Source organism: Denticeps clupeoides, chromosome 8, assembly GCF_900700375.1.
Source record: "Denticeps clupeoides chromosome 8, fDenClu1.1, whole genome shotgun sequence".
Lineage (NCBI taxonomy): Eukaryota > Metazoa > Chordata > Actinopteri > Clupeiformes > Denticipitidae > Denticeps > Denticeps clupeoides.
This window is the reverse complement of record NC_041714.1, coordinates 40002-58778: the sequence shown is the minus strand read 5'-3', so window position 1 is coordinate 58778 and position 18777 is coordinate 40002. Positions and strand designations below refer to the sequence as shown.

At 41.4% G+C, this 18777-nt stretch overlaps 1 protein-coding gene across 1 annotated transcript; it reads right to left on the bottom strand.

The window, feature by feature from the left end:
* Positions 1–1043: 1043 nt before the first annotated feature.
* olig3 (oligodendrocyte transcription factor 3) lies at positions 1044–2398 on the bottom strand. Its single transcript, XM_028989876.1, has one exon. The coding sequence runs from the start codon at positions 2230–2232 to the stop codon at positions 1495–1497; it is 738 nt and encodes a 245-aa protein (XP_028845709.1). The 5' UTR covers positions 2233–2398; the 3' UTR covers positions 1044–1494.
* Positions 2399–18777: the final 16379 nt, after the last annotated feature.

Genomic DNA, 18777 nt, shown 5'->3' with positions numbered 1-18777 from the left:
ATCAATCTCCAGCAGGGAGGGCTTTTAGTAAGCGCAAAACTGTAATTAAACGTGTTCTCTAATTTACTGTCATTAACACTGACGAGTTTTACTGTGGTGAGCGGTGACAATAGCGGCGACATTCTGTAAACAGAATGGCTGGACTAAACGATTTAAATGAATTTAACAGACGAGCGTCCTTATTTCCTTGTTTCAGGTTTTGTCGCAGATGTGGGGCGTCTCTGTCTGTATTTGTCCCATGTGGCAGGGACAGTGTCTCTGTGAAACCTGATTTCCATGCGCGCCGAATTGTGTAATCCGGACGCGCGCTCTGATGTTCATTCCCATAAGAACAATTAACTTGTAATCTCCACAAACAGACAATCCGAGGGACCCCGGGGACCCCGAGGACCGCCTTGTGGTCCGATCGAATCTCGCGCTGAGATTTTGGGGATAAAATGAAATATGGAGGGAATTTGTTTAATTACAAATTGTTACAACATTCTACATTTAATGGTCTTACATCATTGAAATAATTACCATATATTTTTAATATTCATATCGTACTTATATTTTATAAGATGTAATAAAAAACGTGGAAAATATTGTCCGACTAATTCCTGGATATGTAGAGAGTTTACTGTAAATAATCAGCATGTCTTCCAAATACCAAAATACCAGATTTTTAAAAAGGTTAAACTGTTAAGTTCTGTTAAGTTTCATCCTCAATAATATCTGCAAAATACTGATTTAAATATGTAAAAAGAGAACCAAGAATGTGTAGTTATTTCAATATTTTATTGAAATTCCATCCAGGGGCACCGGGGTAATAATAAATATTTAATTAATCATCAAGAACGTACAAAAATAAAGACATGGTCGTCTCTGAGATGACAAAATCTTTTCTTTTTTTCCAGTAAAACACGCATGCTTGTGATGTTTTTTTTAAAAGAATAAGACATGCAGTTCACACTCATACACACACACGCACACACACAGAATGTCGCCACGTGACGAGAACCGTTTACAGCACAGACAATATCATATTCTTCTCTTTCCAGCTAATTACACTAAAACACTCATCCTTGTTACAAGGACGAAATGAAGCCTGTGGAGATTTCCCAACACGCCTGCACCTGGAAAGGCGCGGAAAGTGAAATGTTGAACCCCCCGACAGGCTCATTTGCCACACACTGCGCTTCACTGTCCTTGTTACAAGGAAGGAACTGCATTCCACATCTTATGAAATGAAATCGAGATCAGTTTTTTTTCTACAGTAACAGAAAAGCAAGGATCGTTCCGCGTTTGCTCCGTTAAGAAAGGTCTCGCGTGGAGGGGCCGAAGTTCGTACATGTGCTGAGCGATCTGAGGAGCAGCAGCAGACTTGTGCGGGTATCCTTGTCACACGAAGGGAGAAGGTGAACATGAAAGAAAGAAACATGCACGGAACCCCTTTCTTTTCCTGGCCAGGGGACCCCCCCACCCACCACCCCCAGTGCTCAGAGTCCGCCGGGGTCACTTCATCCCGTCCTTGGCCTCGCCGGAAAGTCTCGTGAGTCCGGTGGAGGTGATGGGGATGTGAGGAGCCGGGGGCACCTGGCAGATGGCGCAGGGGCAGGGCAGACCGGCCCAGTGCTGGAAGCCCGCGCCGAGCGGGATCGGGGGCGTGGGGGTGGTCTTGATCAGGGAGTGCGGCGCCCTGATGGAGGTAAGTCCGGGTAAGGCGGCGGGGAGGGGCGAGGGCGTGGCGGCGGACAGCGGGCCGCTCAGCAGCGGGTGCGCCGGGTGCGCCTGGTGCGCGGGGGTCCCGCAGTGGAAAGCGGAGTGGTGGCCGCCGTAGATCTCGCCCACCAGCCGCTTCATCTCGTCCAGGGAGCTGGTGAGCATCAGGATGTAGTTCCTGGCCAGCAGGAGGGTGGCGATTTTGGAGAGCTTGCGCACGGAAGGCCCGTGCGCGTAGGGCATGACCTCTCGCAGCCCGTCCATGGCCAGGTTCAGGTCGTGCATGCGCTTGCGTTCGCGGCCGTTGATCTTGAGCCGGAGCTGCTGGAGCTCCTGCTCGGTCACCTGTTTCTTCAGCTTGTACTTGCCGCCACCCGGAGACTTGTCTGCGTTCCTGGAGAGGTGCTCACTCGTCATCTTCTGCAGAAGCTCACTCTGGGTGGAGGAGACGGAGTTGAGGCGCGCCTCCGGCAGGTACATCTCGTCCATGTCCGGGGAGGAGGCTCGACTGGAGCTCGAGTCGGAGTTCATTTTATCGCTTTCCTCTCCCTCTCTGACTCGATCACCTGATTACAGGTTCTGGGTGGGAACTTTCTCTCCTTTGCGCGCCTGGTGGAACGTGGAGAACTTGGAGAACGTGGAGAACGTGGAGAGCGGCACCTCTCTGCTGTGTGGCGACGTACGGGAGGAGTCCGCATTTATACCGCGAGCAGCCCCCCCGTTCACAATGACGCCCCCACTCATTGTTCACCGTCCCGCTGACCAGCGCGCCTTCTGGGGGGAGGGGTCCGTCACCAGAAATGTGAGTTCGACACGCGGTCTGAGCGACTGCAGGATGTAAAACAGTCTAAGCTGTTGAAGGTGACATACGCTAAAACCGGATTGCTAATTAACCCGCATTTAAAATGGTTTAATGATGTATTTCAGGGTAAAGATCAAGTAAGTGTTGGTTTGTTGTTAATATTATTTATAAGGTTATAAAATATTTAATAGCACAATAATAATATTGATAGGATAAACTCTGAATTCTAAAATATTAATGCTTATTAGTTGTTCTATTCAATTCAATATTAATACTACATTCATTTTTATTACTTTTGTTATCATTAATAACAACAATAATAGTAATTATAGCAATAAATAAGCAACCAGACATGTAACTGACTGCAATATTAAAAAATGTAACTTTTTACCGAACATGCAAGCTTAACTTTTCCATTATAGTAGCTTAAAAAGCGATCAAGTTATTTATCTTATTTGTTTAAATATGTTATATTAAGTTATCCAGTCATAGAATCATATTACATGTGATTCAATAACTAACTGAAACTTATATGAATTCATTAAATTATGGTGGCTCTAGATGAGTGTGAGGAGAAAGTTAGAACATTTCTCACTTGGCATATCCAGTATTTCCAAAGAAATATGCAATATGCAAGTAAATATGCAAATAATACAGAATTTAACAAACAAATAAAATGAAAGTTTTTAGGAACTGATTTCTTTTTAAATAAGTAAACTTACTTTGTTTTGGGGTTTGTCAGCTTCACTCAGTTACACTTGACTCATTACATAGTTTTATCCTAATCAGATTTATCCAAATCTTGTTGAAATAAATAATATTTTAACAACACTAAAATAATGGTACCAATATACCATTATATCTAAATGTGTGATGTGTGTTTTGATTATTTTTATTAATTCCTTTAAGATTTTTTTCCCCAGATAGTCTTCATTAGTAGCCGTACATCATAATTTGTAAATGTGTGTGTGCGTGTGTGTGTGTGGAGGAGGTGCATACAAGTATTGTGAATTTGTGCTGAAAATAAAAGTTTTTTTTCGTTTTTGGATGTATGAAATTAGAAGATCTTATCATGAAAAAATGCTGTCTTGCTGTCCCACTGCAATAAAAATGAGAAAATGTGTATTCACAATTTCTTTGTGAGAACAGAAAGAGAACCGTTCCTCATAAGGGTTCTGCAATGCAAAGAAAAGCGGTAGGTTTCTTTACTCTCTCTTGGTGGCATTTGAAAGTGTAAAGCTTTGAATACCAATTGCTTGAACTGGACATATGTGAATCCCCTTTAATCCTACAAATCCTGTCCCCAAGTGTTTCTTTGTCCATGGGGCAACCACATAGATCTAAGTGAAAGTGTTCCTAATCCGGCCAATGTGGAAAAATGTCTGTATGTGGGAGATGCTCTGAAGTGGATGGGGGGTGGGGGTGTTTAAAATGTTTTATGGAATTAAAATGCTCACAACTGCTTGGAGAAGGAAGGTGAAGCAGCAGGTAGAGTCTGTTAAGTGCATGACTCCCACTCCCCAGAAATATTCCCTTGGCTGGACCCATGCTACAGACCCCAGGTTCTGGGGGCTTCGTCCTAAATGGAGCTTGAACACATCCTTACTCAGCGCTCCAGTCCCAGCAGGTTGCTTCTGATGTGGTGAATTTGTTTCTAAAGCCAGCGGGCTTTTCAATTTTCCCCACCCAACCATCCCTCTCTCTCTCTCTCTCTCTCTCCTTTCCCTCTATCTCTGTGTCCCTCCCCCCAAATATTCCCCACCCACATGCTGTCGCTTAGACCAGTTTACTCAAGCCCAAATATTTTATGTTCAGATGTCATCGGCATGCAAAAAATGAAATACATGAATCCAAATAACTGTACCATACTAAAAGCAGTGAACACTGCTGAACATTGTAATAGTGTAATAAACCATATATATATGCATTTGTACATGAAAAAATGAGCTCATTATTTAGCAGAAGTTCTGCCTGATTTGATCTAGTCAGAAACCTGTTGTGTGGTGTGAATGAGCGCCGCTGAACAGCACAGTCTGTGCACAGCCACTAATTCTGGCTAATAATGATGCACAGCGCAGTAGATGGGGACAGATAATAGACAGTGCTACACAGAGCTGCATTTTATATGTATCTGCATATATCTACCATTCATAAGTAAAGCCTGCATTTTTGTTATTATTATTGCATTGAAAAGAAAACTATGATGTTAAAGTATACTGTATTATTTGGTTCAAAATTCTATGCATTTTATGTGTACAAATGTGTTGTACAAGCATGTAATTAAGGCGATTTTCTTGCCCTGCTGCTTGATGTTTCCAGAGAAACCATCAACACACCTTTGAGCTGTTTAAAGATCCAGTCACAAGGAGCACAATGTCATAAGCAGCACAGCAAACAGCTCCAACAAGGTGGCCAGTGTGGCCAAGAGATCTGAACCAAAAAATCTGAACCAAAAGTGTTGCATCTTCCAAGCCTTAAAAGTGATTAAAAAGTCTTAAAAAAAGGAAAACGAAAATGAAGTAATAGAATTATTATGAGGGATAGAAGCCATAGGTACTATATACAGTATCCTGTGTGAGCTGTTCTGTTCTCCACACTGGTACCAAAAAGTAAAAGCAGCCAAAATATGTTTCATTAAAATTGTTTGGGTTTGTTTTTGAACTCCGAGATGTTTTAAAACTTTTTCCTTTTATACTGAGATACCATGGGGTTCTTCCAAAAAAAAAAAAACTCTTTTGATATCAATACAACTTTGAGTTTCTTCTTTCTGTAATCTGACAAGTACACAAAGCTTCAAATTAAAAATATCTAATTACCATTACCATCAAATGATAAAAGCTTGCTAATTAAGCAGCTCACAAGGAGGAGTACAATGAATATGTAGGTTGTAATTAATATTTCAAGGCTTGTTTTCATCTTAGGAGACGTACATTAATTAAGAAAAACATGAGAAATTAACATTCCAGCATGAAATGTACACCTTCATGTTCTTTCTTAAATTCTAACTACATTTAAATTAAAAAAAGGATATTGATATGTCTGAAGCCTCTTCTGTTTTAGCGTTTTAAAGCAGTTGTTCACTTATTCATGAAAACTTCAGCCCTTGTGACAAACAGACTTTAAGCATTTTTATAATTTAGAAAGTAGATTTACTGTGCATTTAAGGTCTTGAAAAGAATATTATAATTTATTAAAAGATCTGTCATGGAACAGTTGGTCATTCAGCATGAGCGAAGCCAAGAAATCTCCTCAGAGAAGGATGAATTCGGATGCCCTTCCATCTTCTGCGCAGCAAAAATATATTTGCAGCCAAATGTTTTTTTCCCTGTTATTAGAGTATTGTTCATTTCACATTGAAAAGTAGTTTGTTCAACTGGTTCATGACTTTTGTTGTATATATTAAGGTTTAGCATTGCGTAAAGATTATTTTAGTTTGTGTAAAAGCATTGTATTGTGCTGTAATCACACAATCATACAAAATCCAAATTTACCACACCGCAGTCACCTGAAGCATGCGTCCAGACCAATTATTTTTCTCTGTTCTGAACCTGGCAGATGGCCTGAACCTTCTTGACTCTGTATTTTGGGTGTCTCTCTCTCTCTCTTACTCAGGTGGAGCTAACGCAGCCTCCACTGCAGTAACAGCCTCTCTACGCCTTATTTTAACTGTCCCTTTCAGTGCAGACAATTGGCCAGCTCCTTTCACCCTTTTTCAGGCTCAGTTTCAGCCTGGCAGCCTCAATTCTGCTTTGTATGTCACTTTGTGTCTGGTTCGTCCCCTTCCAATGGGTGCACATGACCAGAAAATGAAGGTTTGCATGGGGGCTCCCCAAGACGGGAGCAGGGAGAACAGATTAAAATGTAAGCTTGGCAGATAAGCCGGACACAGGGGAGAGTGCTTTGTGGCAGAGTGGGGTTACATGCAAGGGAAGAGAGAGCTGGCCTTTCTTTCACCGCCAGCCTGGCTGGGGGAGAGCCCACTTGCCATTGTGCAAGTCAATCTGAGTGAGGTTGTTTCATTAATTACACATTAGCCATGGCTGCAAAGTGGGAGGTAAGGAGCAGAAAATGCAGATGTGTAAATGGCCAAAACAGGCGGAGGCAAAAAAGAAAATCCTTGATCCCGCCCGAATGGGACATTCAGGTCCAATGAGACCTCATGGTCTTTAGAGAAGGATGAAAAACTTCTTCCCCCTTTTGCCTCCCTGTTTTTTTCTTGGTGGGTTCTGGCTCGGCTTTGTGGAAACTCATCCTGAAAAATTGTAGTTGGTCATTGTTGCAGACTTCTGACTGAAGTGGCTGTTACAGCACAAGGATGCTCCGTGTCTGTTCGGCGTGGCACCAACCCCACCCATACCGTTATGGCTAACAATAGAAAGGGCTATGAAACAGAACCAGTACAGCACCCTGAGAGCATACATACAGCCACTATACTGAGCCCCTGTTATTATCCTCAGTCACTCAGGGAGAGCCACCGGGGACGTTCTCTGGTGTTTTATGACCTGGCAGGGATTAGTCTCCTCTCCAGCCCACTGCTGTGCTAAAATAATCCGGTTGAGGCTCCTCTCCGCCTTTCATGACAGGACTGAGGGTGGAGATGTTTTTGTCACCACCATTACATAGTGTGTTTTTGGTGAGGTTGGTCAGTTTGTCTGACTTTGTGTTGCAATCGGCAAAACCCCTTGCCAGATCTGCACTGATGAGAGTGCTTGTCATCAGATGAGCATAACTACTTTACCTGATGCCTCAAAAAAGCTATGATGACTTAAAATATGGGCATGATATCCCACCAACATCTCCACAGCTATGCTCTGAAACTTTAACTTAAATTAATTTCTACACTGCAGTAGCCGTCTGAAATGAACTGAGCGAACGTTGTATTTACGTTATGATTATGGTTCTTCTTGTGTGTTTCTGTAAATAATGCATCAAGTTTTCTTTAATGACGTAACAGGGGTGGGTTGTAAAGATTTAGCTGACAAAGCTAAACTTAATTCATTGTCAGATGAGAAAGATTGTGGTGTACAGTTGCCAAATAACATTCCACTTCTTTTATTCCTGCTAGGTGTGCTAAATCTGAATGTAAAAAGACCAAACTCTGTTCAGATCATTCCACTGACTGACAGCAGCACAACCTCAGAGTCTGACTTGGACGGCCCAGCTAATGATGGTGAACATGATATAATCCAGTACCAGATATGTTAATTTCGGCAATATATTGAATATTTTATTTTCATTAGGGCTTGAAGAAAAACATGCATTTTACATTTTAATATTTCTAGCATAAACCTTTGTCTTGTTCATTTGGGGTCAGTTTTACCTTCATGGTTTAAGCCCAGTCTTTCTAAAACACTTTAGTCTAGAACATGGCTTAATCCATGAGCACCAAACAGGCCCTTATTCATGAAAGCACATTATATAAACCTAGAGCTTTATAATGTGTTTAAATTATTTTTTTTACCTTTCTAATCCCAAACGCACCACCCAACCTTTACAACAAGTAGTTAGTACAATCATAATCAAGCAGCAACATGTCCCTACTTTAACATTTTGTATTTTTTGAGGACATTAGATCCTGAAGTTAAATAGGGATTGCTTTCCCGGGATGTGGTATGAATAAGGTCCACACCATTTTTGTCTTTCCCTCACACAGAGGATGATACATTGTGTGTGTGTCTATGTGTCTATCTTGCATTATAGAATGATGAGAGTAACACGTGACCCCTGCTTGTCTGTGTCAATCACTGTAATGACAAAGGCAGACACCCTAAGGACTAGTTTTCTGATATCATGTAGTCATTACAACTAATGAACCTGTAGGCCTTTACCTCGCCGTCCCTCCCTCTCCCTCCCTGTCTGTATTTACTGTCCCTGGGGGGCCTGGACCCACCACTGTGTTGTCTCACCTCATTAGTTGCCACTTGTCAAGGGCCATTAGCTCTTCAGGTAGTGCCATCAGTCCTGGCTGAAGGTGTGGGGTGGCCACAAAGTTAAACTAACACTTATCCAGTTAATGAGCGGTAATACAGTGTTATACCATCCTGGCCTGCATCACTGGGTATAATGAGAGGATACGCTAGGAGACTCCTCCAGACAGGCAGCCGCAGCAGACTGGGCACAGACCTCTCCATGTGGCCAGGCACAGTCCCAGCTTTCATAATACAGGAACGAGACGGATGACAGATAATATGCTGCTATCCTTGTATTTTAAACTGGTTTCCAGAAAAATATAACCAGATGTCAGCACATCCCCTTATTTAAAAAATTGACAGAATGAGAAAAAAACAATGCCAGCAAAGCAGCAAAGACAAAGCATGGTCTAATTACATGCCGAATCTTATTCCTAAGTGGCATTAGGAATAGGAATAATTCTCTGATAAGAACAGCAGCAATTTGGAGAATTAAGGGTGATTATTTGTGCTCAGCTCTTGTCAAAGCAAAATTGTTCTTTTATTGTGTGCGCCAGAAACAGATCAGTTTAAATAAATTTATCAGTTGCATTTATAAATGGAGTCCTGTGAGAGATTTAAAATGGGGGTGGATATGGGAGGGGTGCATGTTGCTGTGCTTTAGCTTTCCATATCCTGAAATTAGAGTTGTTTACAGGATGGATCAACGTTGAGGGAGCGGAGCACCTCACTGCCCAATTCGATGCCTGTTTTCAGCAAATTTGGGGCTAGTGAGAAGAGTCACTCCAGCCCAACCCGCTAATATATGGGAGTATACGGCATGTTGCAGCTTCTCAGGGCCTCTGTTTGCACCCTTCTCTCATCCTCACACTGTTTTGTCGGCCCAAGGGCTAATGGAGAAAGTTAATTGTGTTGGTTGTAAGGCCACCTGTCACTCTGGCCTCATTTCCATACTAATGGGGCAGAGTGGCATGGGCAGCCAGCGCACTGCAAAACAGGCTGGGAATCACAGGCTCCTGTCAAGCATTCGCATGTGATCAGATCTACTGTACACACACACACACACACAAATACAGAATTCAAAACTCCTACAGCTCAGTCCTCCAGTTTAAACTGGAAATAAGCACTCAATAGCACAACAAGATTTAAAGACAGTTTTACTTTTTTAACAGCCCCCCCCACCACAGTAATTTTTTTTATCATTCTCCTCAATTAGAAAATTTCTAGTTGTGCAAATGAACGCCTTGGGCGCGAGTGGCAGTTTTAAGAAGTGCCATCTGTACTATTCTAATCTTCTTACAGGACCAGTGATGGCAGTCAGTCTGTCTGCTTTCCCTTGATCAGAAACAACAGAGACGCTGAGTTCAACACAGTCCCCAAGCAAGCTGAATGTAGCACAAATCTAAAGTTAGGGGTGAACTTGAGTTGTAGCTTTTTTAATTAGCAGCTCCATCTAATATGTACATTTGATTAGTACCCCCACACCTACTACTTTATGTGTGTTCTCCCCTCTGCTCTGTTATATGCAACCTGACATTCAACTGCGTTGTCCATAAAACAACGGGCCATCTTATGCACCAGCGTATTTAGACACACCCTGTGCATGCGCAAAGTTTGGTTGACACATTTAAAATTCTAATAACCCGTTTATTATGTGGTCTATTAAATGCAAATGCCTTGTTTTACTACTGCAAGGTTGGGGGTGGGGGCTTCATTAGCATATTTTACGCCTCTCTCCCCAGCTCACAGTGACAGAGTGAACTGCACAGACATGGCTATAAATTACCATAATACTCGCATTACATAAACAAGCACAAATGATGCCACCATTAAGACCTGCAGTGGTGAGGTGCAGCCAAAAGAAGGTGTCTGGCTCCAGCAGCATATGGTGGTCCAGTTTCATCAAGTCAAGATAGGCAGACATTATTGGGAAGTGATTGCTGCAGTTAGAAAGACAGTTCTTATTTCCATCACAGTGGCAAAACAGGAAGGAGGAATGCAGAGCTGCACAACATGCTCTCGACTCTCAAATTCACTGGGTGGCAAAAATAGCTTTATTGTCCTGAGCCCAGATCAGCCCACAGTCATCTGTTAGGGTACCAGCCACCCCAACACGCACACACACGCACACACGCAACACTGAACGGGCGGTAGTAGCCTAGTGGGTAACACTCACCTATCAACCAGAAGACTCTGGTTCAAATTCCACTTACTACCATTGTGTCCCTGAGCAAGACACTTATGTGGGGTATGAAATCTTGCAGGTCAATATGCACTGTTTTATCTCCCTCATTTGTTTAGTGTGTTCTCTCATTATTCATTTTATGTTCGCAAAATCCTGCAAGGGGTATGTTCAATATATCTTGAAATCTTGTTTAATATACCTTGAAATTTCATCAATTTAAAATATATTTTATATTTATATATTTTAGGGATTAGGCTTCAGAACACTCAGCTTCTAAAAATTCACAGTACACTGTATATGTTTTATATTTTCTATTTATATTTATTGTTTTGAATGTGTTCATTATCTTCTCAAATACATATATGTGTGTGTGTGAGTGTGTGTGTATGTGCGTGTGTGTGTGTGTGTGTGTATATATACATATATATATATACACACAGTACAGGCCCAATGTTTGGACACACCTTCTCATTCAATGTGTTTTCTTTATCTTCATGACCATTTACGTTGGTAGATTCTCACTGAAGGCATCAAAACTATGAATGAACACACTGTACTTAACAAAAAAAGGTGAAATAAGTGAAAACATGTTTTATATTCTAGTTTCTTTGCTCTGATTACTGCTTTGCACACTCTTGGCATTCTCTCGATGAGCTTCAAGAGGTCGTCACCGGAAAGGGTTTTCCATGCTGATATGTGTCCATGTGGTGTGTTCCATGAAATGACTCAAAAACTAAATGACTTAAAATCACTAAAGCAAGCTCAGAGCTTATGAAAATAAATATCTATCATAGTCTTTTGTCCGTGTACACAAATGTAATATTCACGTGTTTGTTAATAGTTTTTTTCTTTTATAAAAAATATACTGATAATCTTGAGTATTTGTGATGTCCATTGAATGAATAAGGTGTTGTGGGGAGCGCTGGAGGATCGCTAGTGGGGTTGGGCAGTTTTGCCGCGAGACGCGCCAGGACCAGGATGTGGTGGCGGGTTGTGGTGTGATTGATCTCCGGGTGGTCGGCAAAACCTGAAAGCGGAAACGGAAGCAAAGGACAACCCAGACGAGGAAGTGTTCCTCCAGTGGAGATATGGGCAGGCTCCAGCCAGAATCCCCGGAGATCTGCCCATGGGAGCTGATCGCGGGGCTAGGTTCAAATCCCAGGTTCAAATCCCACTTACTACCATTGTGCTCCCCAGTCCAGGGGGGACTGTCCCTGTAACTACTGATTGTAAGTCGCTCTGGATAAGGGTGTAATTGTAAAAAAAGTGAAATAACTGAAAACATGTTTTATATTCTAGTTTCTTTGCTCTGATTACTGCTTTTCACACTCTTGGCATTCTCTCCATGAGCTTCAAGAGGTCGTCACCGGAAATGGTTTTCCAACAGTCTTGAAGGAGTTCCCAGAGGGGTTTAGCACTTCTTGGCCTCTTTGCCTTCACTCTGCGGTCCAGCTCACCCCAAACCATCTGGATTGGGTTCAGGTCCGGTGACTGTGGAGGTCAGGTCACAACTTTTTGTTAAGTACATAACTCCACATGTGTTCATTCATAGTTTTGATGCCTTCAGTGAGAATCTACCTGTCATGATCAGGAAGGGGGAACTGGACCGGAGTTTCAGGTTGTGTAATGTTTCCTAATACTTTGCACCCGTGTCTAATGTATAAAGATGCCCTGTTCACTTCTGTTCTTGTCGGGTCTTTGTTATGTTACATGTTGTCCATGTTACCAGATGTCTCCTCTGTCCTGTTCTTCACAAGATTAAACCCCGATTTCGTGACGTTGTGCGAAAGCGTCCTTCTTCTTCATCTAGTTTGTCACCATCTCAGTTCACCTGCCTTGTCATGCCAGATGTTTGTGACACTACCAATGTATATGGTTATGAAAATAAAGAAAACACATTGAATGAGAAGGTGTGTCCAAACTATATATACTATATATACTACTGCACTATAGTGTGTGACTTGTGTAGGCATGATTACCAAATTCTCCTTTTGACTTAAAAAAACTGCTTTATTCCAGATCAAACATGGATCTGAATATGAATGCATGGATAGGTTAACTGCAGTTTTCTCAGACGTAATGTTTGATAACAGTCTATTTTTTGAACAACATGTGTGAAAAGGCTTTCTTATTTACAGACATATACAAATAAATAAATCTGATGTGTTCACTCAAATGTGGATCACAGTAAATAAAAATGAGGATGCAAAAATGCGGACACAAATTCACCATGCACCAGTATTACAAAAGTAAAAAACTGATAGATCGGCATGGCTGAAAAATTTGAAAATATTATGGATAAAGCACTTTTTGTGTAGTAATGTTTGTCATCATCAATACATCAACACACATACACACACACACACACACACACTGATTTCCCACTCTTGATCGTAATCCAGACTGTAGCTATTAGGTACAGAACAATGGCATGACCCTTCAGTAATCTTTGGGGCAACATCTATCTATTCCTCTTGAGTAGCCTCAGCATCCATAATCCTGCTTTAGGCCAGCCCTGCATTGGAATAAAGCCTCCTTTAAACAGATGGCCTGGATTCTCCTTGGACAGTAGGCCCCGTGAGGACCACACTGGGCTATAGGGGAACAGAGTAAAGGGGGGTTCTGGGTATGGTGGGCGGCATGTTGTGGAGGCATATGGCCTCAGTGACTGTCTCCCGCTGGCTGGTTGTCTCCCGGCAGGCCTCGGTTTTTCGTGCGGCTCTCCCCGGGAAGGTTCATAGGAGCGGCTGGCAGATTGTGACACAGAGCCCCCCCCCTTCTCACCCATCGGCACCTAAAGACCCACAAACCCTGACAATGAGATGACCATGTCATCACCAGCGCAGTAGCAGAGGGGCCGACAGGAGGGGCTCACTGGGGAGAGGGTGGAGGTGGTGGGAGGGGGGAACACATTAACAAGCTATAATCTCAAATGCCTTATCCAACGCGTTGTCGGGGCCAATTTACATGGTGTTGAACCCTTTGGGGAAAGAGGCTCATCCATCACATGACTTTATTAGCTTCCTCGCTTCTGCTCCCTTCCACTACTCCACTACCTCCCCAGTTTTGTCATGGTTGTTGTGAAAAGCAACTGGCCCCATAAAAAACTCCAAACAGCTTAATTGCCGGGCTGTAAAAATTAGCATGTTTGTGACGGTGACAGTTGGGGATGGTGTGTGTGTGTGTGTGTATGTGTGTGACAGAGAGAGTACATATTTTTTGACACCACAGCACCATCGGTATCTCCACCTGACTCAGCAGTAAGAGGTATAGAGTTACTGATTTGAAACACAAAGTCAAAACTGAAGCTTTCAATGCTGAATTTGAAAGGTTGAAAGTGAGAATTAGAAACTGTTGTTGTTCTCACTTGTGTCCAGCACCTTTTAAATACTTATTTTATTATAATCATGATAATTGTAATTATTATTATTACTTAATTATTAATATTATTACTAAATAATAATAGTAATAACACTTACAAGACTTACAGTGTTGCAGGAGTATTAAAAAAATTCAGTCAATTTAAATGTTTAGAGTTTAATTTTTATTCCAAATAAATGTAGATAATATTATAGATGTTATGAATGAATTACTATTTTAGAATGGCAGATTATAAGATGTATTCTGGATCAATAAAGTATCTATCTGCTAATCTCCATGACAAAACTGGATGTTAGTACAATCAGGTATTACAATAAAATACCAACTGATCTGTAGTCCATTGGTCAGAGAATTTGACTGTAAATAAGTTCACTTGAAATCACGCCGACCTTTTGAGGTCATCACACACTCTAAATAAATACTAAAATAAAACGGATTACATTTGATTCTGACAAATTAATATTCTATTTGCAATTTAATTGAATTTAGCTTATACATCTTAAACATATTAATAATGACCACATTAATGTATTTTTGCATATTTGAGCAGTTGTCTTTTTCAGGAGGTAAATAAACTCAGATGCCAAGATCAGAAACAAGGATCATTTGTCCCTCACAGAAGAGAAAGGGGTGTACAAGTAAGATCATCTGTACCCAAAACCCATCAAAGTGCCATTTTGTTTGATTGTTGGCACAACAACAGAGATGTGTGAGCACCCAGCTACCCTCTTTGACGCACCATCATTGTCAGCCTGTTCGCTGGGCTCCTGATCCATCAGGCAGAGGAAACCAAACGGCCTGCTGTTGAGCAAGGGGCTCATAATTGCAATCATATATGTAGGGCGATTTAACATGCACACCATACTGTACCATTAGTTTCACAAATAAGTAATAATTTGCTAATGACAACATTATGTTGAGACAGTTTAGGGGCAATTAAAGTGAGTGATATTTACATATGCCTAATGAATCACCGTCAGTGGCAGCTTGAGGGAGTCTAATGAATATTCATCCAGGCATTCTCCACCACCGCTGTAGTTTATATACTGAATTATGGTTGATTTGCCCTTTTAAAAAATGAACATGGGTGCATCTCCCACAAGGAGGCGGAGAACAATATAGTCTGATTATAAAATGCTTTAGTGGTAAACTGGTGGTGAGGAGATCACAGGTTGATTTTATAGACTTCCCTGGCTTTCATAAAACGTGTTCTTCTCCATTTCCACCCGGAGCAACTGCAATTGGAGCTGCCTTGGTCAGAGTCAACTGCTGTCTAACACATGACCATCAGACAATCAGCATAGAATATAATTTATTTCACTCATCATGCATAGGGATGAGCTCTCTAGCAGGCGCAGAATATTTACTGAAAATATAGCAACTTCCAAACTATTTACCCTGTCATGAGAGAAAGCCAACAACTGGCAAATAGAATGCCATTTTACAAAAATTTCACACACACACAAACAATAAATTCTGATAAATTACCTGAATGCTTACATGCTTCCATAATTTTTTTTACTACATTCCAATCACCTGTCACTCATCTGTGTTGCTGCACTGCACACAGAGAGATAAAGGAACACACAGGGTACAATATTAAACCTCCAGGTACAAAACTGTTCCTTTCAGTTGATTGTACCTCAAAAAGTACAGGAGAGATCGTTTATGATACCATGATTTGGGAAAGTACATATTTTGTCACGATGGCTGGAACGCATACGCACAACATCACGAGACGGGTTTAATACAGAACTGACATGACAAGGGAACATCACCAGACAATGATCCGACCACAAACAGACACAACAAGGCAGCTTTATACACTCACACGATCAGAGAACATTGCACAAGACTACATGAAACTCCGGACCTGGAGTAACCCCTGCCAGACCAGATCATGACATATTTGTACCCATGAATCTGCTCAACTGTCATGATCTGGTCCGGAAAGGGTTACACTGTGTAATGTTTCCTAATCGTGTTCACCTGTGTCTTATTATTATAGTTAGGGTTAAGTGTCTTGCTCAGGGACACAATGGTAGTAAGTGGGATTTGAACCTGGGTCTTCTGGTTCATAGACGAGTGTGTTACCCACTAGGCTACTACCAATTTGTCCTCTGCATTTAACCCATCACCCTTAGTGAACAGTGGGCAGCCATGACAGGTGCCTAGGGAGCAGTATGTGGGGATGGTGCTTTGCTCAGTGGCATCTCAGATCGAGAAAATGAACCGGCAACCTTCTGATTATGGGGCCGCTTCCTTAACCGCTAGGCCACCACTGCTCTCCTGTTACCGGAAGTCTCCCCTGTCCTGTTCATCACAGATTAAACCCCTGTTTCGTGACGTCGTGCGAATGCTTTCTTCTTCATCCTTAAGTCTTGTCATCATCTCAGTTCACCTGCCTGTACATGCTAAATGGCCGTGACAACCACATGCAAATGATCCCAATTATCCCAATGTACCAACAAAAATGCTTGTAAAGTGCTCGATTTCAGCTGCACAATACAGTCCCTGACAAAAGTGTTTAGTACTGGCTTCTGGGCACTGATTCGACCACGGAGGCCATTTTGAGACAGAATCCAACAAACTGCCGCACAGCAGTGCACACAACGAAATGTGTCCTCTGCTTTTAACGCATCACCCTTGGTGAGCAGTGGGCAGCCCTGGCAGGTGCCCGGGGAACAGTGTGTGGGGATGGTGCTTTGCTCAGTGGCACCTCAATGGCACTTTGGTGGATCAAGATTCGAACCAGCAACCTTCTGATTGTCTTGCCTGACCTGGGCTTGTCAAAAACGTCCCCACGTCTCCTTGTCAAAAAACGTCTCTTCAAATCTTTTTTATCCTCTGTACTTGACGCTGAGAAACATTGAAGGTGTCTGCCACATCAGCAGTGGATCTGGTCTTCAGCCTCTTGATAATCAACACTTTAGTCTCAGGGTGAATGTCAGGCAGGTGTGAAGGTGTTGATGTGAAGGTCTAGTGTACTGGTGTTCTTTTTATACACAACTCAGACATAATTGATCCATTATCGGTCACAGGTGAAATTCATATGACAAGGCAACTACACTTATGTCTTTTCCAAGCTTTGAATATTAGAATACATTGTGATAGTTTAGTTTTTGCACTGAAACATTATTACAAAAGCTGTTGGGAATAAAATGAGCAATTTCTTGTAAAAAATCTTGATTAGAAATATATTTCAGCTGCACTTGAAGTCAATTTGTACACAAGCGACAAGACTTTTGTCAGGGACTGTAGTGATAGTGGATTTGACCAATTTTCACAAAAGTGGCTGATGTTTGTATTTTTTTCACAGAAGCACAACAAAGGACAAAAGGAATGAAAATACATCCGGTTCAAGCCCAACCTCCCCACGTCTGTGGCTCCTTACGCAAGGTCAACACAACCAGTGTGCTGACCTTTGCAGATCACTACATCATACTTAACGTAAATATAATTTTAAACACAATTGTGCCTTAAATGGTACAGATGACTAAGGTACAAAAAATACCTGTGAAGATAGGTACATTATTGTTCTTCAGAAGGGTACTTCACCAGTGACATGCATCTGTACCCTTATAGGTACACAGTGTTACTTCTCTGTGTGTGGTTCTCACACTGAAAAACACAAAGCATATAAAACCAGTATTAACGATATTAATTTATTGTAATTTTTATGTTATTTATGTATATATCACCCTTCTTCTATCTGTAATGGTCTAAATGAACAACATTGCTTGTGGAACATTACTGTCCTCTAGTGGAAATTCGTCATCATTAGCTGAGCTTACACTTCATAGTTTTAGTAGAGTGTCATTTTAAAATGCAGTACTTTATTTAGAGAAGTAGAAAAGTTTTGACATCATTAATGTCATTATTAATAGTTGTTGTATTGACCTGCTGAGTTTTTGCTTGTTGCACTGAACATGAGAGAGTTATAAAGTTCTTTCTGTATAGCTGTGTGGTCTTGTACTTATTTTTTAAAGATCATTAGCTTTTAATAGTCCCAATTCTATATAAAATCTGACAAAAGATATGGCCAAAACTATCCTCAGGCCATAAGGATACTGAACCAGGACATCCTCCCACCCTGACCATCTGAATGTTCATTGTTGTTGCTTTTCATTTCATCACTACCCTGCTATCTGTTACTGTTACACTGGTCACTGCGCAATCAGTGCACAATGCACTTATATCAGTCCATTGCTGTTTTGAGCAATGGACTGAGAATGAGAGTTTTTATTAAAAATCCATCTTTAATTAGCCTACCCAGTCAGGTTTATGTTATTGGTGCTACTACAAGAACAATTAGAAATGTCTGGGGTTTCATTTTAGAAAATAACTTGTCTTACCATTTGTTTGTGTGAAAAAAAAGATCTTGAAAGAACAAAGATTGTGAAAGAACAAAGGCACAGATTTTTGGCCAGTGAGTTGTATATTCTGTTATCCTGATTTGGGCTACTGGGTTGATTTAGACTTTGAAGGTGGCTGATTAACAGGCTGTGGCAAAGGGACATCTGCAAGTTCTGTGCTGGATGTTTCGAATTGCCATCTCAGGATTGACATGAACCTAAGCAACACCATGTGATCTGGAGGGTAAGCCATGTTAGAACCAGCCTTTGTTAATGGTCTCCTTAAATTCTGTGCTAAAATATAGTCTAAAATTTTATACAAATACAATAATTGTAAGTATTTTCAGTCTCAGTAATACTTCAGTACAGTGCATCCATAAAGAATTCACAATGAATTACTTTTCCACATTTTGTTTCGTTACAGCTTTATTCCAAAAATCTATC